Here is a 22,916-nt window from a genome sequence, read left to right as displayed (position 1 = left end):
GGATGCCCTGTTTGGGTCAAAACTCATGGGTTCTGGGGGTGGTACATGCTAAGATGGCCAAGGACCATGCATGCTGCTACAGGACTGGGGGTGGGGCCCCCAAGCACACTCTGTCTCTGTGTCTTGTGTTTCTGCTTGCAGCATCAGGACCACTCTATAAGATAGTCATTGCTCCCACTGTAAGAATAAAGCCTCCTGCATCCTTGAGTAAAGGTGCCATCGTGTAAGGCATGACAGGTTTCCCCTGTGGCTCCAGCACCCCCTGACCCATGGCTGGGAAGCCCCATAACCCAGGTGGAAACACAGTGAATTTGAACATGGTTTATAATTTCCCAATAAATTGAGAGGTAGCAAAGGGACAGGGGACAATGATTATTATTTTACAGATGAGGAAACAAAGCCTTGGGAAAATGAAGGGAGGAGCTTTCCCAGGGTCCCAGAACCAGGATTTGGGAGGACTTGGATTTGAACCCAGTCCTTTTGAATCCATTTTCTCTGACTCATGAGCCTGTCTTGTTTACTGCCATCAGGCACCTGTCACCCAACCTCTGCTCTTCAGAGTGTAAGGAGGGAGCGCCCCCTAGAGGAAGGGGGGAAAGCACCAGGCTGGGAGTCCAGAGATCAGCCCACCTCTGGATTCCTCCACTCTAGCTAGCTCTGTGTGGCTCTGAACAAGTTCCTTTCTCTCTCTGAGCTTCTGGTTCCTTACTAGAAAAATGAAATTGACTCTAAAATGCCTGCAGCACTTTTTTGCAAAAGGAAAGATTGGTGAAGCAAGGAGATGGGGAAGGGGACAAGGGGAAGGAGTTAGGGCTGGGTTGGGGGCTCAGTCCTATCTTCCTTCCCCCACACCTTCCCCCTTACTGTCCCAGACCTAGGATAGCCAGCTGTCTGTGCCTACTGGGTGGGGCCAGTCCCCATGCCAGGCCCAGCCAAGCTTAGCAGAGGCCCTTTGTCACCCAACGCTTGCCGGGGACCTTGGCCATCGGTGTTGGGTGTCGGGGCGGATTGGATTCTCTCCTGGCAGCCCCGCAGATGCCACACTTCTGCAAGGGTGGCCGGTCTGGCCGGCAGGGAAAAGCCGGTTCTCTCTCCTCCTCCTCTTCCTCCTCCTGGGCTCCCCGAGGGATGTCCTAGCCGCTATCTGTGGTGCTGAACTGTGGGGCTCCCCAGGTGAGGGCTCCATGGACCCCAGCTCATGCTGGGGCCAAGTGTGGGGAATGGGGGGCTGCTCAGTGATGTCCTGGTGAATATGCATGAGCTGATTCTTCTAGCCAGGCCAAGGGCCTTGATTAATGTGGTTGGGGACTGTGGGCAAGGGTGGGCGGATTTTTCCCATTCCCTTGCCTCTGAAACTAGAGTGGGGACCACAGTCTATCAGCAGATGTAGGTGGCATGAATGGAGGAAGCATATATGCTGGCGAGCCTGGGGGGGGGGGGCGTCACTTAGGGGGTGGGGCTGTGCTCCAGACTGTGAGAGCACAGTGTGCGTGTAAACAAGACTGTGAGCACAGGTATTTTTGAGGAGAGGGGGTGGGAATGTGAAGATGTATTCCTAGAAGTGCACTGACGTGGGTAGTGTTTATGGCGGGAAGGGGGGTGTCCACATGTGTGAAGTGGGACTCACGTATTAGTGTGTGTGTATGGCAGTGGGGTGGGCCCTGAAAGTAGGCAGGTCAGGTGTTGCAGAACACCCCAAGTTGTGTATGTCAGAGGGTGTGTGTACCAGGGTGCGCGTCATGAAGTCATTGTGTTAAATAGCACAGTGGACAAATAGAGTGTGTTTTGAGGGTACATCAGTCTGTTCCTCGGGGGTGGCATATTGTAGAGTGTCCAGGTGGCCTCCAGTATGTTTGGATTTACAATGTGAGCTGGTGTGTTATGGGTTATTGTAGGAAACACCTGTGTAGGAAACACCTGTGTATATATGTAGGGGGTGTTATTTGGGGTGGTCTGTGTATGTGTGTGTATGTGTGTGTGTGTGTGTGTGTGTGTATAAGCACATACAGCCTGGGTCTTCCTGAGCACCTGTCCCATGAAGCTTCCACTGCCTGACCCTTGTCACAACTCTGTGCTTGTCCCCACAGGAGCCACCACCCCTGACCATGTAGATGCCAGCTCCAGGGAACAGCATGGACCCCACTGAATGGAGACTCCTGGGTCTACAGCCCTGAGCCTTTCCGGCCCCTGGACATTGCCCCGTGCCCAGGGACACCCTTTGGAGCTCACCACCGCTGTCACCAGCCCACCTCGGCCACCCCCGCCCCCTGGGACCCAAAGTCGGCCACCAGGAGCCACAGTCATCCAGTGAGGTTGTGCTAAGGACAGCCACGCGGATCCATCGCCCAGCAACCTCTTGTCCAGTGCTGACCCTTGGGCCCACCCCAAGCAGGGACTGGAGCAAACATGGGTGACATGACCAACAGCGATTTTTACTCCAAAAACCAAAGAAATGAGTCAAGCCATGGGGGCGAGTTTGGGTGCACAATGGAGGAGCTCCGCTCCCTCATGGAGCTACGGGGCACCGAGGCTGTGGTCAAGATCAAAGAGACTTATGGGGACACTGAAGCCATCTGCCGGCGCCTCAAAACCTCACCTGTCGAAGGTAAGTGTGGAATATTTGAACACAGTGCTTGGATTTGGGATCCCACCACCCAGCCCCTGACCTCCCTTCCCCAGGCCCCAGGAACCCCCTCCTCTGGGCTTAGACATGGGACCACAACATTGCCACCACACATTCAAATCCAGCCCCACGACCCATGTCACTGGCCTGGGTTGTGTCCAGCTGTCCCAAATCCAAACTCTGATGGTGACTCCCTAGGTCTCTGGGGCAGCCATGGGCCATGGAGCTGCTGAAAGACAGGGCAGGCAGGCAGATGGGCCATTAGGGAAAGTTGAAAGATGCCTGTGTGTGCCTTGCCCTAGGGATGGGAGAGGAGCTCTCTTGTAACTGCCAAAATGAGCAGACCTAGCATCTCAGGCGAAAGAGGGTTTCAGCTTCTGGGGGCTTGGCTGAAGGGGACCAGACCCAGGTCATCAGCTATTGAACAGAAGGAAGAGAAACCAACCCAGCTTGAGCACCAGAGGGTAGAGTTTGGGTCCCCATCCTCCCAGTTACTTTCCACTTGCCATTAGGGAGAAGAGTTCCCTGCATAAACCCCAATGGTGTGGGTGTGAAGCTTTCCCCCAGCACTCCCCAGTCCTACAGCTTTGTGCAAAGAGGTGTGCTGAGCCTCAGTTTCTTCCTGTGGAAGATGGAACCAATGGCTACCTCATAGCACCTACTAAAAACCTGAGCATACAACAGGCACTCCGTAAGTGGCAGCCATTATTATTCTAAGCAATGGATGACAATCCCTCCCTCAAGGTACCTGTATCGCAGGTAGGAGGCAGACAGTATCTGAATTCTTACTCCCATGTGACAGATGAGAAATCCAACGCTAAAAGGCCCGCCTGTCCTGTCTCCTGACTCTAGTCCCCATGCTCTGGGCACTGCTGGGCACCAACCTCAATGCATTTCCTACAGAGGCTGCCTGGGGACTCTGGCCACTCAGCTAGGCAGTTTAGAAACACCTTCCCTTCTTGGTGGTGTTTGGTTTTGTTTGGGGCAAGAAGTAGAGTGAGAATAGAGGAAACTTCCTTTCTTGACTGCATGATTCTAATTTGGAGCTTGGGAACGGCCACATGTGCCCCGGGAGGGGAGCGAGCTCTACCTGGGGGCTTCTGGACCTCTTGTGAACACTAGTCTGTGGCAGAATGGTCCATGCTCACCTCCGCCATCAGGTTGGTGCCCCTAGCATGCTAGGAGGCAGGGTCACCCCAGTATATTTTCAGTGGGACAAGGAGATTCTCTTGAGTCAGGAAGTCTTAAGTGTCTCTGGGTCTCAGGTTCTGCAGAGAGCCTGCTGGAAGCTGTGGTCCTTTTCCCCAGGAAAACAAAACAAAACAACAACAACACACAAAAAAAATACATACTATAGATGTGGCTCACACTGTCAGCACATTTACAGAACCCCTCAAAGCCATGCCATGGACCTTGGCATATGGACCATGGTATGGAGAAACCCGCCTCCCCTGCCCCTCTGCCAGGCTCTTGGACCCTGGGAAACTGAGCAGCCGATGGCCAAGCTCCAGCTCCGTGCATGGCCATCACCATTTGGTTCACTGTTTCCCCCCGCTGTGTACTACTGGAAAAGCATGAACACACCAAAGGGCAGGAATCCTGTCCTGCTCCTCCCATACATCTAGTGCCCAGTCTGGTACCTGGCACAGAAGAGGGTGGATAGCTGCCCAGTAAAGCCCTGAGACCTGGCCACTGAGTCACTAGCCCACAGTTGGCTGCTGAGCAGCCAAAACAGCATATAATCCAGCCCAGGTGTAGCATGGACCTCAAAGCTCAGAGGAGAGGTGAGGTGGGTGGGCAGGGAAGGTCTGGGAAGGCTTCCTGGAGAAGGAGATATTTGAACTTGGCTATGGAGGAAAGAGAAGGAAAATCATGTAGCATGGCATAGAGCAGCCTTTTTTAGATGGAATTCCACAGAACGCCAGGGCACTGCAAAAAGGTAGGCATTATGTGGAAAATAAAGGAAACCCAGCTTCCTGTTCTTTACAATGGAAGGAATAATAACATTTCTGAATATCGCTTGGCTGCCTGTGAGCCATGTGTACTTTGGGGTCTTTGGTTTTCCCTCTCTGGGCCTGGGGTTCCTAATTTTTCATGAGGACCAAACAAGATCTCTGATGGGAAAGATCTCTGAGAGAGAGGAGAAAGCCCATAGCAGGATTAACCAGAACCCCTGCTGTGTTGGTACCCAGAAGGATCTCCCAGGGTGCAGATAGAGCTGGAAGAGGTTTGGGGAAAGTCAGAAGAACATAATGCTACAGACCTGGTTTCAAATGGGACGACCTGGTTTCAAATCCCAGCCCTGCCATTTACCAGTTGTGGGATTCTGGGCAAGGTATCAACCAATCCGTGCCTTGGTTTCCTCATTTATAAATTGGGACAATAATCGTGACTGTCTCGTAGGGTGATGAGGACACAGTGAAGTAGCTTAGAACAATGCCTAGCCCATGGATAGTGCTATGTGTTGGGATTCAGGCCCAGAGACTAAACACCTCCATTTCCCCATCAGTAAAATGGGTTGTAAACACTGAATGAGACTAGGCCAAGTGCCCATTCTCTAAGTCTCAATAAGTGTCAGCTCTTGTTGCTGTTATTTTCATTATGGTTATCATAACCCTGGAAGAAACAGACATATTCGCTGGAAAGGGTGGAATCTGACCCTTCTGGAATGCTGGCCAATGTCTGTGAATGGTGTAACACTTTTTACCAGGCTGTGCTGTGTTCTTATTACACATGTTCCTAGAAGCAGGTGTTGCTACCCCATTTCACAGATAAGAAACATGAGGGCTCAAGGTCACCACCACTGTCCACATCAGAGCAGACTTTGAACAATTCCCAGGTACGTCCTCATCCCTGAGCCAAGCATGTGCACCTGGGAACTGTCCTCTAAAGGGGCCTTCTGTCTGATGAGGGCCTCAGTACCTTGGGGCTACCAAGGAACTTCTCTTTAGTCCCTCTCATGTTCAGCATTCATGCCCTATTTGGCCCTCTTCTGACTTCCAGAAATGCTGGGTCCTCCAGCCCCAGACCCCAGCTGAAAAGCCACATGGTCTGGAGCTGTGCCAGCTGCAGACAGGGCCTCAGGTTGCCCATTCTCAACACCCTGTGCCCTTCGTCTGCTGACGTGAGCAAGGAGCCGGCCTCTGAGTCACACTACAGGAGACTGCTCCAGGCCACGCAGAAATTAGCCTTCCCCTTCACATCCAGCTAATTTTAGGCAAAAAGATCTCTGCAAGTGATAGAGTGGGGGTTGACACCGTGAGAAATCCACTCCCATCCAGGGCACCACCTCCTGCTGGCACAGACCAGGGGCTCAGCTCCCACGGCCTGGCAATGTCAGAATTTCCCCCTGAAGGCCTGACTCTGGTGACAAATCAGGGGTAAACCTGGCTCCCTGTGAGGCCAGGGTTGGCCTCTGTCTCTGACCTGAGCTCCATTCCTTCCCTCCTCCACTGTTGGTTCCATTCCACTCTGGCAATGCCCTTCCCTCCTTGCCCTCCACTGCTTCCTTTCCTTGCACACCCTCCCAGGATAGGACAGTAAAGCCCAAGACCTAGCTTTAAATCCTGACAGGCTTACTCTTCAAGAGACATTTACTCTTCAAGGGACACACGCAGAAAATTCGATTAACTTCTCTGAGCCTCAGTTGCCTTATCTGTGAAATGGGAGTAATAACACTAGCCACCTCACAAGATGTTGTGAATATTAAGTTAGATAATCCACATGAAGGGCTTAGTGTGGTATATGGCATACCCTAGACACTGCCAAAATGATGTTCATTATCACTGTTATTATTATAGCCAAATATTTCTTATAAAAAACAACATGCATCAGCTCTATCCCCATGAAAGAAATCTGCAATTAAATAAGATGGTACCAGGACCCCTCAGTGGCATGGTCGGCTGGGCATCTGACTCTCAGTTTCTGCTCAGGTCTGATCTTCGGGTCCTGAGATCTAACCCCACGTCATTGGGCTCTGCATTCGGCATGGGGTGGGGGGGTCTCCTTGAGTTTCTCTCTCTCCCTCTATCCCTCCCTCCCCTGCGCTAGTGCTCTCTCTTTCCCTCTCTCTCCCTTTCTCATTCTCTAAAATAAATAAATAAATCTAATGAATAAATAAGATGGTACCAAACAAAGAGTCAATATGCTACCAGAGAAGGTTTCCCAGAGTAGGCTGCTTTGCGATGAATCTGGAAAGCTGGGTGATAGGTATTGGGGTGGCCAGTGAGGCCCCAGAGGCAGGAACTGTTTGTCACTCTTCACTGTGTCTCCTGCATCTGGTACAATGCCTGGGAGCTCAAACAAATATTCACAGAAATAAGGGAGGAAGACAGAGAGGTGGGGGGATGCCCCTGGGCCCCTCTTTGTATGGGCTGGAAGGCTGCAGCAGGGGTACAGAACACCGGAGAGCCTGCATCACCCATGGAACAACTGGCTTCAATTCCCCCAAGCTCTGAGAGGCCCTACCCTGAGCTGCTTGGCGTGCACACCTCTCGTCCTTCACCTCCAGCCCCCCATACCGCAGGCTGTCCAAGGGGGCAGGGCAGGTCCCTCTGGGTGCTTCCTGAATTGGGCTTCTCCTGGTGGGGGAGAAAGGGGAACAAAGAAGGGAGACAATGGGCGGGAGGGGTGGTAGGAACTGGATACTGGGGTGTTGTGAAACGGAACCTCCGGTTAATTTTGTATGAATCCTATGGCCGGCCCAAGTAGAGGAGAGTGGGGCTGAGAGAGGAGAGGAGAGTGGATCACGGGGACTGTGCCTTGTGTTGCATAAACACGATGTTAAACCAGAACGCCCCTCAGACCAGCAGGGCCTGTGTCGTCATCCACAGAGCTGCCGCCAGCTGGCCACGGGGGAGGGTGTGAAGGCAGCGTGTGTTTTAAGTGTCTCTGGGCCCCAAAGGGTCGTCTGTCTGTCATTGTGGTGCTCTATTTCTAATTGTGTTCTGTTTCCCCGAGCATCACTGGGGCCCAGAGAGGCTGATGGGGAAACCAAGGCAGCCACAGATTCAGCAGTGTCCCAGGCAGGTGAGGCTGGGAACCCCTCAGACACAGGGTCCACATGGGGAATTCACGGCCTGGCCAGAGACGCACAAGAACACCTCTTACCGGGGTCTTCCCGTGAAGTGATCCATGCCTGGTCTTGGAACCCAGGACTCTCAGGTGTCAAGTCTGGAGGAGAAAAGTTCATCAAAATACTTAAGAGGCTGAGGAGATGTAGCTGCCTTCTCAGAGACATGCAGGGGTGGTAGAGGGGAGGGCATGTAGGCTGGAGAGGCGTTCTGGCCTCACCTCTGTCACCAAGCAGGCTCCTGAGCTCTGGCAAGTTACTTAGACTCCCAGGACCTATATTCTCCTCTGTGAAATGGGAATGGTCTACTTCACCCTCCACCATTTGGAGACAGTGGGCTGAAAATCCTTTGAAAGTTTTCTACAAAAGAATCATCTTCCAGTGTTCACTGAGGAGTTCTTTCCACCGGGATTCTCTTTGATAGAAACCCATCTCAAACTGGCTTATGCAAAAGAGGGATTTTCTGGCTCGTGCAACCGAAAGGTGCAGGGACGGTTCTAGTCTCGGGCAAGGTGGGTCGAGGGCCTCCAGGGCCACAGAAGGGCTCTGACCATCCCTCTCCTGCTACCTCTCACCTCCACTGTCTTCCCCATTGGCCTGGTTCTCAGGCAGGCCCTCCTGTGAGCTTCAGGCTAACACCTTCCCATCCTGGCCCCCAGCCGCCAAAGGCACCTCTTTCCCCACTGTCCCCTCCCCTAAGTCCCAAAACAAACTCTCATTGGACTACCTGGAATCACGTGGCCATTCTTGGCCCAATCCTTGTGGCCAGAGGATAGAGAAAGCTGATAGGGCAGACCGCGGCCATGTGCTCACCGCAGAGTGGTGCGGGTCAGTCCACCCAGACTGCGTGGAGTTTGTGAGGTCAGAGAGGATGGTGGAAGCTTCCGCGGCGTGTGCCTGTGGGCCTGCTGTGGAAGGCCCGTCCATGTGTTGGAGAAAGGTGCACACAAAAAGCGGGCGTGCTCTGTGCCTTTGAGGAGAGCTTGGCCTGGGTGGGTAGAAAGGGTAGCTGAGGAGCAAAGGCCGGTTCAGGAGTACCAAATATGCAGTGGTCATAGCCAACCCGTAGCACTGTTACCATTCACACCCTTGTAGCAGGCATAGCTGGGACCGTTCACGGGAAGTAGGGGTAGGACTAGTGTCCCTTTGGTGAAGTGGTCAACTCAGTTTCATGGTCAAATCCTGGCTGCATTTCTTATCCCTCTGTGAAACACTAGACCCTTCTGTGCCTCAGTTTCCTCATCTGTAACATGGGACAATAACTGTTGCATAAACTCTCTTAGGGTTCCCGTGAGGATCCAAGTACCGTATGTAAAGCGCTTAGTGGCTGGCAGGTGGCAGGTGTTGCATCTATGTGAGATGTTACTGTTCTATGCTGAGGAGTCTCTGTGTGACTGTAGGGACAAGTTGGTTTAAATTAACAGAAGCTAAAGGCTGGCTTATCTGGGCAGATCAGTGGGCTTGAGCAACGCATGTGAGGCTGTGGGGTTAAAAAAAAAAAAGCCCCATATCTGATTTGCAAAGTTTATACACCCCCCACCGCCATCACCAGGAAAAATAAATCCCTTAAAAGCACTAGCTTTCTGTGAAAGTCTGATGAATCACGTGTGGATGCTTTCCAGAATGCCACCCTCACGTCTTTCTGAATCATCAATAAAATAAACCCACATGTTGATTGATACGTGCTATCCATCTTCCCAGGCTGGGGCAGCAGAGTGTGTGTGAGGCAGACAGTTCCACAGGCTTGGGGGGTGGCCGGAAGGTACAGCACAGTTAGCGGAAGGGCCCGACCCACCACTGACTGAAGGGCCTCTGGGTGGATTCCAGCAAGTCTAGACGGACTTCTTGTTCCATGAACAATGCTATTTGGCTTTGTGGGTGCATGCAGTCAGGCATGCAGAGGAGGAATGGAGTCTGTAAGCACTTGTGGGGAACATTTACAGGTGGGCTTCACACTATGCAGACCCACTATGCAGAAAGCCCGCTTCCCCGAGCTACCGAGCAGTGGTAATTTACTGCATGCAAACTCATCAGGGCCAGGCCCTTGCTCTGGCTTGCCTCATGTCCTCACAGCAGCCCCTTGAGTGGGAAACAACAGCTTGGAGAAAAAGGGGGTCTTGATTTCTGCTCTGAAAACATCTTTGCTCTGCAGAATAAATATGCACTAACCACTAAGTGCCTACTATGTGCTCGGGAGCATAAAGAACAAGGACTTCGAGTCCCAACTCCACCACTGAGGATTTTGAGCAAATCATTCCGTCCCTCTGAGCCTCAGTGTCCCTGTTTGTAAAGGGCATGATCATAATGCCCGCCTACTGGAACCATGGACACAGGTGTTCAGTGAATGTCCCATTGCTTCCCCTGCTTCTGTCATGCCAAGCGGAGGTGTAGGCCGGCAAGGCCGACACACATGCTCTTGTTGAATGCATCTGTATTGTGTGCTTACAGTGTGCAGCTTGAGCCGCTTTGCTCTTCTGGGAAGAGATGCCTGCATGCTGCTCAGAAGCAGTGTTTGTGTGATGTGGCTGTATGCAGGACAGGTGGGAAGGCCAAGACAGGGAGAGACAGCCTTCTAGGACATTCCCTCTCCATCTAAGGATCAGGGGCAAAGAGAGGGGCATGTCAGTCAGGAGACAACTCCAAGGTCACAGAAGCAGGCAAGAACCAGTAGAAAAGGGCAGCCAGTGGCAGGGGCCAGGGCCTCCTTCCAGCGAGAGAGGGGGCGCCTCCTGTAACCCCTACCCATCCAGAGCTCCCTAAACATTTCCAGGAAAGAGAGGTGCAGAGCTGGGTTGTAAATTTCCATGCCCTGAAGACTCTCCCAGTCGAGCTACAATACCAGTTACATCTGTGATCCTAGAGGTTCCTTAACACATCTTGAATGCTTGCAGACCAGGCTTGCTGCACAGTGTCCGTGCTACTACCTCATCTCATCTTCGCAAACAGGAATTGTTTCTATCCACAGCTCAGAGCACCACTACTAATAAGGGGCACAGCCAGGATGGGTACCCAGGCAGGCTGGCTCCTGAACATGCACACATAATCCCCTTACTCTACTGTCTCCTGCTGACAAAAATAACTCTACAGCCAGAGGGAGTGTGCTGAAGGTCATAGGAGGAAGCAATCGATCCATGCCGGTTGGAGACAAATACAGGAGAGGCTTTCTTTGAGCTAGGTCGCAAAGGCCAGGGAGGAGCTGAATATGCAGAGATGGGAAGGAAATCACACTCTTAGAGAAGTAAACAGCATGAGCAAAGGCCCTGAGGTGAGACCTAGAATGTCATGGGAAGAAATGTGGAATTCCTTGTGCTTGAACCCTAGGATGTATCTCAAAGGACAGAGAACCCCAGCCCACAGACTAGGGATTGGTTTTTGTAGACTAGGATTTCTAGTTGGTTTGTTCATGCTGTGGGCAGGCTCTGCTTTGGTAATAGGTGTTTATATTTGTCTGTGCTGTCCACGAGAGTGTGAAATGAGCATGAGGTGGGATGGTGTGGGGGGTGGGCAGGGAGAGTACAGCCCCTCTGCATGGGCCAGAAGAGCCTAAGAACTTGCTGAATATAGGGAAATTGAGGGTTTGGAAAGGTGGTTCTTATACTGGGTTCCCTGGCATTCCACAGTGGTGCCCCAGGGGATAGGGAGATAAGTAGGTGAAGTTCTGGGCTTCCTGCCCCACCATGTACCAAAGCAGCTCCTTTTTTTATCTGTTTTGCATGGTGAAGCATCTGGCAAGATTTTTTTTTTAACAAAGAGTTAAAAAAAAAAAAAGAAAAAAATCTGAAAACCCCTGATGAAATTGGAGAAAGGCAGTAAACTAGAGTATCTAAAAGCCTGGGTTGGCACCCGGGTTATGTAAGTTCTCAGTGCCTCAGTTTTTACATCTGTAGAATGGAGCAGGTGGTATCCAGCTCCCAGGGCCCATACTAGTCTATGGACTCAATAAGAAAACACACAGAGGGCCCTGTCTTAGAGGGCCCTGCCTCAGGAGAGGATTGTCTGTCCTCCTGTATTGCTCCCCCAGGGGGTGCAGGAAAAGGACACTCAGCCTACCGACCTGTGTTAGCAGACACTGAGCTAGGAAGACTCGGGTGGGGACCATCCTGACTTTGACGCTTATTAACTGAGACCTTCTCGGGCCCGCCCACCTCCACCCTGCAATTCGGCCCCTTATTCTCCCCATCTGGAAAATAAGAGCATGGGTTCTGTTGTCTCTGAGACTCCTCCAGACTCAGACATTCTAGAATCCTAAACACACTGCCTCAATACCCCTAGCAGTACAGACACCAAACTGTCCAAAGGATGGCTGGCTCAGAGCCAGACCCCAGTGACTGTGTCCTTGAATGTTGGGGGTGTAGCTGAGACACAACCCCAACACGTCCACAACCATGCCTGCCGCCCCTCAACCCAGCTCCAGCCCACCCCTTACCTACCAGGCAACTTCCAAATCCTACACACACTGACCTCCAAAGGCCCATGGGTATTCCCTGGCAAAAATTCTCTGGCCCCCAGAAGCCCAAGTGTCTGGACACCTGTTTCTGGTTTTTATTTTGCCTCCCTGGGTCTTGATATCCTCATCTGCCAAATGGGCCAAGGAGTGAAAGATGTTGTTCAGTAACTGCAGGCTGGACTGTCAGTGGTAGGTCAACCTCAGGGGTCTGCCCAGCCTGGCTCCCACAAAGCTTGAGAGAGCTGAAGCAGGCTCTCCCTGCAGAACTGCCTGTCACAGGAGAGGCCCTGACAGGGCAGCTAAGTTATCTCCACAGGCCCTCCTCACCACAAAATGATTATCTTACTCTTCCTGGCAGAACCCAGGCCCCTGCTGTAGTTTCAGACCTAGAGCTATTTATAGGCAGTGGAAATTAGCATCTCGGCTCCTGGTTCCCTTGGACCACCCCCCGCCAGCCTCAGCCTCTACCCCAGAGGGAGACCCCCTGGAAGTTTTCATGGTTCCAGCAAATGATCCCAGGGATTACTTAGGAGCAGAGAAGACTCTGCTCTCTCTGTGTGATAGCTTTGGACAAGATGCCTTGGCGTTGAGAGGCGGAAGTGAGCCCTTCTAGCTGAAGGATCTGGGAAGGTTTCATGGAGGAGGCAGTACATGAGCACGATGTTGAAGGATAGGCAGGGTTTGCAATGGGGAAGGGCACTCCAGGGAGAGGGAACAGTGGGGACAAAAGCACAGAGTCAGAGAAGAAGAGTGTGTAAAAGGAAGAGCCTTTCATTCTGTTTGGCTGGAGCTTGGGGGAGGGAGCGACTAGAAGTAGTGATAATAATTAGGGTTAACAGGGTGCCTGGGTGGCTCAGTGGGTTAAGCCTCTGCCTTCAGCTGAGGTCATGATCTCAGGGTCCTGGACTGAGCCCCGCATTGGGCTCTGCTCAGCAGGGAGCCTGCTTCCCCTCTCTCTGCCTCTCTGCCTACTTGTGATCTCTCTGTCAAATAAATAAATAAAATCTTTTAAAAAAATAATTAGGGGTAAAAAAAATAATAATAATTAGGGGTAACTGAGTGTTATAGATCTTCCAGATATCACCCTGAGAGCATTATATCACCTCATTTAATCCTCCCAATAACCCTCTGAGGTAGGCACTGGGATTATCCCCATTTTTACAAATGAGAAAATGGAAACACAGAGAAGTTAAATCACTTGCTCACAGTCACACAGCTCATGGGTGCAAGAACCAGAATTCAGATGCCAGCAGGCAACCCCAGAACCCATACTAGGAACCTCTGTCAAGGGGTCTGAATGTTAAGCCAAAGGCTTGGGCTTCAATTAAGAGATAGAAGAGAGCCCTGAGGGTTCTTGAGCGAGGAGCAGTGTGGTCAAGGCAACTGGTCTTGATTGGAATAGGGAAATAGCCCAGGGAATAAAGGCAATGCAGAGGGAGAGGACAGTCATTGAGAGAGAGGTGACAGAGTTAGACCTGGCCAGGGTGGTGGTAATGGAGAGGAGGGAGCACCAAGCAGCAGGACCCTGCCTGTGATAGGTGATCAAGGAAGACTCCATTTTTTAAAAAATATTTTCTTTATTTGACAGAGAGAAATCACAACTAGGCAGAGAGGCAGGCAGAGAGAGAGGAAGAAGCAGGCTCCCTGCGGAGCAGAGAGCCCGACGTGGGGCTCGATCCCAGGACCCTGGGATCATGACCTGAGCTGAAGGCAGAGGCTTTAAACCACTGAGCCACCCAGGCGCCCCGGAAGACTCCATTTTTTAAGATAGCAGCTGACTGCTCATGGAGGAGACTAGGAGAGAACAGTGGTACAGAACACAGCAGAGAGGCTAGACCTAGAGATGAAACACCTAGATGACAGAGAAGTCATCTCATAAGTGTGCTCATAAGTCCCACACCTGCACAGGGCAAGGTGAGCCACAGGAGGGCAGAGATGTGGGCCTGTGCTATTCACTGCTATATCCTAGCACCTAGAATAGTGCCCAGCACAGAATACACTCAATAAACATGAATGAGTTCACCTGGAGCACTTGTCAAGCACAGGTCCTTAGGGAATGCCAGCTACTAAGGGAGTAGGCAGCAGGCAGAGCAGGAGATGTTGGAGAGGGAGAGGGTCACCTGCAGGTAGGGTGTGATCAGGGTGTTTGACACTGGATAGGCAGTCAGTTAGACATAGAGGTTGTCGGGAGAGGTTCAAGGAGGACGATAAAAGAACAACAGCATTGGGGAAAAACTGCTGAATGAGGTCTTGGGAAACATCTGCTGAACAGAAGAGCAAAATTGAGCATTCCCTGGAGCTATCCCCCATCACCCACAACAACTCAACTGGGTGAGAGCAGATGTAACAAAGGCCTGAGGGACTTGCAGGCGCACAGGACCACAGATCTGGAACAGTTCTCAGGGACCATCCAGCAATCCCAGGGTACACAAAGGAAGAGAGAGGCCCAGGAGAGAAGGGCCCTGCGCAAGCACAAAGCTCCCACAACCAGGGAGCTCTTAGTAATCCCTACACGTGGAAAAGGGGGCAGAGTCCATCCTCCCTACCCCCAAAGCAGCCACCCTTCTCCCCAGGCCCCCCAGTTTTCTTATCCATCCTTGTACGGCCTCTGTGCTCCTTTCCAGCGGCCACCATAACAAAGGACCCAGACCAGAGGATTTAAACTATGGGAAATGTGTTGTCCCACAGTTCTGGAGGCTGGAGGTCTAAGATCAAAGTGTTGGTCAGCAGTGTTGGCTCCTTTCTAGAGTCACGAGGGAAGCCTCTGTTCAGGGCCTCTCTCCTTGCTTGTGGATGGCCATCCTCTCCTTGTGTCTTAACATTGTCTTCCATGCATCTCTGTGCCCACATTTAAGACACCGGTCATAGATGATTAGGCCCACCCTGACAACCTCATCTTAACTTAGTAACTAGTCACCTCTGCAATGACCCGGTCTCCGAATACAGTCACATTCGAGGCACTGGACTTGATGGTTGTGGAGGGACTCAATTCAACCCAAAACATTGTCACTTGAGACAATCGCTTCTGCTCTTGAAAACAGTTTCTCTCCTATAAAAGCAGGGACATAAATGGGAACAGATGAGGCCTATGGGGGTTGGGGGGCAGACGAGCTCACTGCCAAATGGACACGTATGCCTCAGAGAGCCTGTGGCATGCTGGGCATTAGGAAATAACGATACAGCCTAAGTGTTAAATAGCAGACGTCCCCGGGTCTGAATCCCTCCTGTGCCACTTCCGTACTTGCTGTGCTGTGCCAAGAAAACGACTTCATCTCTCAGAACCTGTTTACTCATCTGTGAATTAGTACTTATTCATGGGCCCCTGTGAGGCCTACATAAGCAGGTGCGTGTAAGAACACATGGCACAAAGCAGGGAGCCTGCAGGGAATGCAGACCATTATTATTATTCTCATTACCAACATCATCATTCAATAGGTTTTTGAAGGTGAAGCCCAGAGAGGGAAAAATCCTGCCCAATCTCACATAGCCATCTGGCATGAAACCAAATGAAATCTCAGGTCTTCCTATCTACACTCTCAGCTTTTTCTTTCATTTTCTTTTATTTTACTTATTTTAGAGAGAGTGTGTGTGAGCACAATGAGACAGAGTGAGGCAGAGGGAGAGGGAGAGAGAGAATCTCAAGAAGACACCCCACTGAGCACCAAGCTCAATGCGGGGTTCATTCTGACAACTCTGATATCATGCATGACCTGAGCGGACATCAAGAGCCAGACACTTAACCGACTGAACCACCCTGGCACCCCCAGTCTCAACTTTTTAAACCACATCTCTGTGCGATAATTTTTTTTTTAAAAAAGTAATTTCTAAATGCCCAGTATTAGGAGAGCAATGAAGCCTACTTTCAGCTTCTCCGTATGCCACATGGAACACTGTGGAAAATGGTAGTCGCCGAGAACACAGAGCAGCATGAATGAGGTCTTGAAATAGGTGATATGAAAACAGGGAGGTTTACCAGTGACCATGGCAACAGCCTCACAAAAGCAGATGCAAGGGAAGAGAGGCGTAAAGGAAGCATCCCGAAGGGGCCGGTGCTGGGGCTAAGGGGTGAGACTTAGGGGTGATGGTTTTCCTCTCAGTGTCTCCTACATTTGTGGGGATGTGGTTCCGAGATGGGTCATCTGAGGACCAGCGGCCACCCAAGCAGCGTGAGGAAGATCTCCGGTCAGATCCAAGTTGGAGCAAGGGCTGGAAAACTGAGCTCAGTTTTCGGGAGGAAAATTGGGACATGCAGGGATCAGTGGCAGGACAGACAGACCCAGAAACCTGGGAGTTTTCCTTTGCTCCAAAACACACTGGAGCTCAGGGCCAAATAAGAGAGAGAGGGGCCAGGGTGGGGCCAGGTAGACCCCTGCTCTGCCAATGACCTTGATTCTGGTTTCCTGGTCTCACTCACCTGCCTCTTTCTGGGCCGTAACATTCTCAAGGGGCTCCAGGTCGGGGCATTGTGGACTATGAAAGTGGGGCCGGAATCCCAGGCCCGGGGGTTGGAGGCTGTTTGACAGAGCCTGGACATGGTGCACCAACTGAGGATCCAATGTCAGCAGCTCAACTCACTCACTGTGTGACCTCAGATGAATTATAGTCCCCCTCTGAGCCTCAGTTTCCTCATCTGAAAAGTGGGCTTAGATAATGCCTACCTACAGGGTTACCAGAAAAATTAAATGAGAATAATGTGTATATCAGCCTGTCCCTTTTATATCCTCTCTCCCTCCGTATATTCTCCCTATCATGGCCTGAATAAACTTAAATATGAATCTACTTGTGCCACATTTACTCAAAACCCAGTGGTACCCACTGCTCTTAGAACAAAATTAAAATCCTTCACGGTGGCCTTCAGGCCTGGTGTGATCCAGCTGCCACCCCTTGCAGAGTCCTCAAGGACAGGTTTCTAGGCCCATAGGAGATGAGAGTCCCTAGAGCTTCCTTTAAAACCACAGAACTTGCCCTTCCATTGATGTCATATTGGGATTCCAGAATAAATTAAAGATAACTGAAAATAAACAGTAATAATTATAATGTTGAGACTATAGATACACTACCCCTTACTAATCCCCACCAAATTTCACACATCCTCTGGTGGAGTATGCCCCATCCTCTGGCTGAGAATCATTGCATTCATTTAATTCTTCTATCTTTTGAAGAAGCATTTATTGAGTGTCTATATGATGCTAGATGTTGTCCTAAATGCTGGGGATACAGCAGTGAACACAGATATCTCCCCTCACAAAGTTTATAGGGGTCCAACAAAAAAATAGAGAAACAAATAAATGAACAAGAAAATGTATCAGGTGGATAAGGACTTTGAGGGCACACATGGGAAGAGGCAATTGAGATGGGCAGTCAGAGAGGGCTTCCCTGTGGAGGTGTTATCTAACCTTAGCCTCAAATAACATGCTGTATCCCCACATTTGACTGAGGGTGAGTTCTGGTCAGGCTCCAGCTGTTCAGTGTTTTCAGATCTCCTGTGTCCTTTTCCTGGGCTCTGCCAGGCCCTCTGTTAGGCACTATAACCTTTCATGATCTCTTTTTATATCATGGCTGGCCTGGGTGATAAGCATGTTCAACCTCCCATTTTATAGTAAAGAAACTGAGGCTCGGAGAGGACTTGCACAGAGTCACACTGTGATGGGTCACAGAGATGGGACTTGTCTTTGAATCTTCTAACTTTCCCAATCCTGTGCCTCTTCCCCCCATCTCTTTTCTTGCCGGGATGTTATTTGGAGAAGTTACAGTGTCAGAAAATGAGTCCCCTAGTCTGTTAGAGCCTGGAGCTGTCAGCTGGGAGGGAACCAAGACCCAGGAGGCCACTGCATGTTCAGTAAGGTAAAGGAGTTACAAAACTGGCCCAATCCCAGAGAAATAAGCATGCAGGGAAAGTCCTAGGCAAGCCGCATTGCAGGGGGGTTGGGGGGGAGGGGAATCCCTGCAGAGGCAAACTGTAGAACACAGTGGGTAGCTTTGTAAATTACCATACTTTGGTTTACTCCTAAAAGGAGAAAGCATTTCTCTCCCATAGAGTATCTGGTGGGTAAGCAGGCACCACCCAGGACTTTTGGATTTTATGCTTCCTGAGGGCAGGGGCAGTTTCATTTGCTTCTGAAACCCCAAGCACCCCGTGGGATTCTAAATGAAAACATGAGTGAGGATTGCATGCACATGTGCATATGTGTGGCCTGCAGGCTCCTCAGCCTGCCTCCCCGCAGCCAGAACCCACCGCCCAGCTCTGCATGGGGACCACGGAGATATCAGAGACTAGGCCTAGCCAAAGCCCCCAGCAAGCCACATGCTCCCCTACCCCGTACCCTGGCCCAACTTCCCTGCATTCCCACCCTCTCTGATGTGGAAAGGTATGTACCTTTCATCCCCACCCAGAGGTCAGGTCTGGGGGAAGGTACCAGCCAGGGAGGGGCTGGGATCTGACTCGGAGAGATGTGCCTCCTGCCGCCCCCTTGCTGGCCTCAAGGACGCAGGAGCTGGCACGGAGCCGCCAGCATCCTCTTGAAGTCCTGGGAGATCTAATTACCGAGACAAGGAGAAAGTGGTGAGCAAGCGAGCTCCGGGGTTTGGAATGATCAGGTTTTTGACAGTCAGTGCGGGGCCAGACTGCAAAACTGTCCCTCTGATGTTCTGCGGATAGGCCCGTGAAACAGCGGACTGTTTGATCAGGAACTGCCAGCTTTTCTGTCACCCCCAAAGGCTTTCCTAAATCGTCCTAACAATTACCATCTCGGGGAGCCAGCCACGCTTCAGGCCTCAGCTTGGTAATGAGAAAAGTGCAGCTACAAGATAGGAGGCTAATGGAGACCCCACTTGAGGCTGGGGTGGGTCCCCACCTTGGGGTTTAATTCTGAGCATGGGGTGTGGCCTGGATTACTTGCTCTCTAAATACCTCATCCTCATTCCAGTATGAACACCATTTTATGGATGAGGAAACTGAGGCAGGGTGTGCCCAATGTTGCTGACCAACAAGTTGCCGGGGTGACATCTGAACCCAGGCCTGCCTGGCCCAAACCCCTGCTCTTTCAATGTGTTCCAGATGCCCTCGGATCATAGATATGTTTCCCCCTCTCCCTATTTTGTGTGTTAAAATTTCAGAGAATCTTGGGGCGCATGATACCAGCTCTGTCCAAAAGTTTTGACCCTGAAAAGTACTAAGAATGATGACTTTTTGTGTGTTTTTTTAGTTTATGGGCATTTTTATTTTTGCCATACATCCCTGAGAAAGAATTTCCTCCAGTAGGTGTGGGACAAAGCAGTAGGGGTTTAAGGGTAGTAGCTCACCTTCCTTTGCAGAGTAGAAAAGCCTGGAGTGAGACAAGGGTCAGAAAGGCTCACTAAGCACCAGGCACAGGAAGAGACCTTCGTCTGGTTTTCCGCTGATTCACCAGATGTTTCTTGAGCACTTACTATGTGCTAGATGTAGTGTAGGCCCTGGAGACAGACACAGCAATGAACAAAATAATGTCACTGCTTTGGTGGGTCCTGCATTCCAGTGTGGGTGACAAGCAAAATAATGAAGAAAAGAGCAAAATCATTGAGACTATCCATCATAATCAATGATCTAGACGAAATAAGCAAGGGGTTGAGGTTGGGGATAACAGAGTGGATCCTCTGAGACCCTGGAATCAGGAGGCAGAGAAGACCTGGAAAATGATAGGAGGCTGCATGTGTGTTGGAGGGCAGAGAGTGGGGAGCGGTCCGAGCATCGGCTGGGAGGTGGGACCTGAGAGGTGAAGCTCAGGGAGAAAGCAGCGGCTGCACCACCGAGCCTGCTTGTGGGAGGTGCACATGGTTTCTTCTAAGACAGGCAGCTGCTGGGACTGCGAATAGGCTGAGAAAAGGCTCCCTGGAGAGGAAGAGGCAAGGACAATTTTTGAACCCCAACCTGGCTGAGGGCCTCTGCATCTGTCCTATCTGCTGAGGGAACCCCAACCCCAGTCTCTAAATACAGGGCCCTGCCCCCCCCCCCCACCTGCCTTGGTGCTTTGTTCTGTTCATTTTGGTTATGTGACTCAGGCCAACTTGAACTCAATAGAATGTGACTTGAGGATCCATTGGGAACATTTTGTTTCCCCACAAAATTAAAAGCCGCTACAAGGATGTATGTTTCTTATTGCTGGGCAATCAGGTGTGACCTGTGAACAGTGGGGGCTTTTTCTGGACAGAGTGACTGGTCCATCCACCCTTCTCTTTCCGCAACCTTCCAAGGCCCAGACCCTCCCAGACAGAACCCCAGGAACTCACAATGAGGGGGACAAAATACAAGGTAGACAGAAGCAGAAGAGGGTGATAATTTTAGACAAACATCAAATGGGTTCAGCCCAAAGGAAAAATAAAGAGAAGGGCCTTTTGCCAAAATTTAGGGAAAGTCCTTTGTGCCCATGGTAGTGGTCCGCACTTTTACCATATGTTAAATTAAACCCTGTTCTGAGCACATTAACCTATATGATGAAGGTTCTTGCATAACCCCCATTTTAAAGATAGGAAAACTGAGGCACCTAGGGGTTAACATGCCCAACCTGTAAGTGGCAGGGCCATGCAGTCTGGCCCCAACCCAGCACCAAAGCAAAGGGGTGAACAGCCCAACTGAGAGATCAGATTGGGGTTGAAGAGGACAAATAGAACACATGAGAGGTTTACTCAAAAACTGGAATGAATCCATTCCGCTCTTAGTGGGGTCCTACTGTGTACTGGACAATTTTCCTTATACAGAAATGACACAAAGACGTCCTGTTGGTGGAAAGGGAATAGAAGCAGATGGACCCAAACAGGCCATCATACTATTTACCGGAGTGTGTCAGGTGCCATCAGAGAGAAGAAAAACATGCTGGGAAGGATGCATTGAGGGCAGACCCCATAGGAAGGGTGAAGGACGCAGCCTGGAAAAGCCACCAAAGGTGGAAAGAGAGGCATTTCGAGTGTCGTTTTATTATATTGGATTGGAATTAATTTTTTAGGTGTCTGTCTCCACCCTAGATGGGAGCACCTCAAAGCAGAGGTCATGTGTCATTTATTTTTGTGTCCTTAAGAGACGACATATACCTGACTTTTTCCATGACAGCAATCACAAAATGTTTATTTAAAAATACATGAACAAAGCAGAAAGAAATGGAGAATGAATGAGATTGGTCTTAACTCTCAAACAGACGTTAGACTCTACATGGTCAGCATTTAGAGCCATTGCAAGTTCTAGCATGGAGACTGGGCACTTATGGGAGGTTAGAGCTGCATATATGGTGGGTCAGAGGCAGTGGGGCAGGGAGGACAGAGACTCATGAAGGCACCATTGTAGGAGTAGCCAAGTGAGAGATGCTGGGAGCCCAAATTCAGATGATGATCTCAAGAGTGAAAAAGAAAAGGCCAAATCTAGAAATACCAAGGAGGCTGGTCAATATGACCAGAAGGAGGAACAGATTTGAAGGACACAATGAGCTGTGTCTTAGACTTGCTGAGTTGGAAACCTGGCCAAAACAACCAAGTGGGGCTACGTTGTGAGCTCCATGAAATCCTGGCTCAAGGATCGAAAGGGAGAAGACAAGATGAGAGGGACAGCAGATACCTTAAACACAATTCTCCACTTCCAGAACCCACGTCTGTAGGTTCATCAATCCCATGCTCAACTTGAGGTAGACTCTGCTAATCAATCATGGTTGACTTGATTGAAACTTCTGAAGTTTCAATCAAGCAAGATGAAACTTATTTGTTGCCCCTGTTGGAGAAGCAGCATCCAGGTGGTGGTGAGGGAAGCCTTCAGAGAGTCCCTCTCTGACCGTCAGAATAAAAGACAGAAGGGGGTAACGAAGGAGCAGAGGTGGGAGCAGTGAACCTTGGAAGTTAAGGTTAGGGTTTAAACCATTTGAGGTCAAGGTCATAACCATGACCTTTCCCTTCTGTATGTCTTAAACTCTTTTTTAAAAAAAGACTTTAAAGACGTACAGAGTTTAGACACTTAATCTCTTTAAGAGTTTTTTTTAAACAACTCTTTCTAAGTGAAAGCACCCAGCTATAATTATTCATTCATTCCAATTAGTGACAAAGCATTCATTCTTATGAATAATAATATTCTGAGGGCACATTCAGTAACTTTCTGGGTAAGCTTAACTATTCTGAACTGATTTCAGTTTTATTGTTGGTGAAGACTTTAAGGAGCATGCTTTTCTTCTGCTGTGAGATCTGCAGCCTACCAGCCACCCATTCTGCCCATACCTGTTTATTGAGGACATACTATGTGCTGGACTCTGTTATAGGTAACAGGACAATCTCCACCAGCCTCGTCAGGGAGTTCACAGTCTGGCAAACTACGGCAACAGCCGACCTCAGAGCTGTCCATGGTTCCAGCAGTGGGCAGGCTCCACAACCTTCCTTCCTCTCCAGACTGTCAGCTTAACAATTAGAGAAAGAGAGAGAATGTTCTCAGTCTCCTTCCAGTTTTCAAGAAAGCATCACAGCTGACCTTCCAGCATCCCTGCCTTCAACCTGGCAAGAGCAGGGACATGGCCGGTCAGCTGAGTAACTGTCTCTTCTCTCCCAGAGGAGGATGGACTTGCCTCCCAACAGAAATGTCCCCAAGGGGTAGACTAGAAACCCAGGCATCCCAGGAACTGGATTCTTAAGGCCAGACACATGAATCTTGTCTAATGCTTGGATTTAGCAAAACTTCAGAAACAGTTTGCTGAAGGAAGCACCCTCTCTCCCAAAGCAACAGCCTTCTAAGTAACACTCAAAGGGAGAATGTGACCAGTTTCTAGGTCGGG

The 22,916-nt window shown here is 50.4% G+C and overlaps 1 protein-coding gene across 14 annotated transcripts in view; it reads left to right on the top strand.

The window, feature by feature from the left end:
- Nucleotides 1-22,916, top strand: part of ATP2B2 (ATPase plasma membrane Ca2+ transporting 2) — a 367,384-nt gene that overhangs the window by 249,976 nt on the left and 94,492 nt on the right. For all 14 annotated transcript variants that reach the window (XM_045990373.1, XM_045990363.1, XM_045990365.1 and 11 more), the window contains one exon: nucleotides 2,088-2,605. In XM_045990373.1, the coding sequence (XP_045846329.1) occupies nucleotides 2,407-2,605 (199 nt within the window). In that variant the 5' untranslated portion in view covers nucleotides 2,088-2,406. The remainder of the gene's footprint in view (nucleotides 1-2,087; nucleotides 2,606-22,916) is intronic.

The sequence above is a fragment of the Meles meles genome, chromosome 20, assembly GCF_922984935.1.
Source record: "Meles meles chromosome 20, mMelMel3.1 paternal haplotype, whole genome shotgun sequence".
Lineage (NCBI taxonomy): Eukaryota > Metazoa > Chordata > Mammalia > Carnivora > Mustelidae > Meles > Meles meles.
Note: the sequence above shows the minus strand (reverse complement) of the source record. Positions and strands in the feature narration are given on the sequence as shown.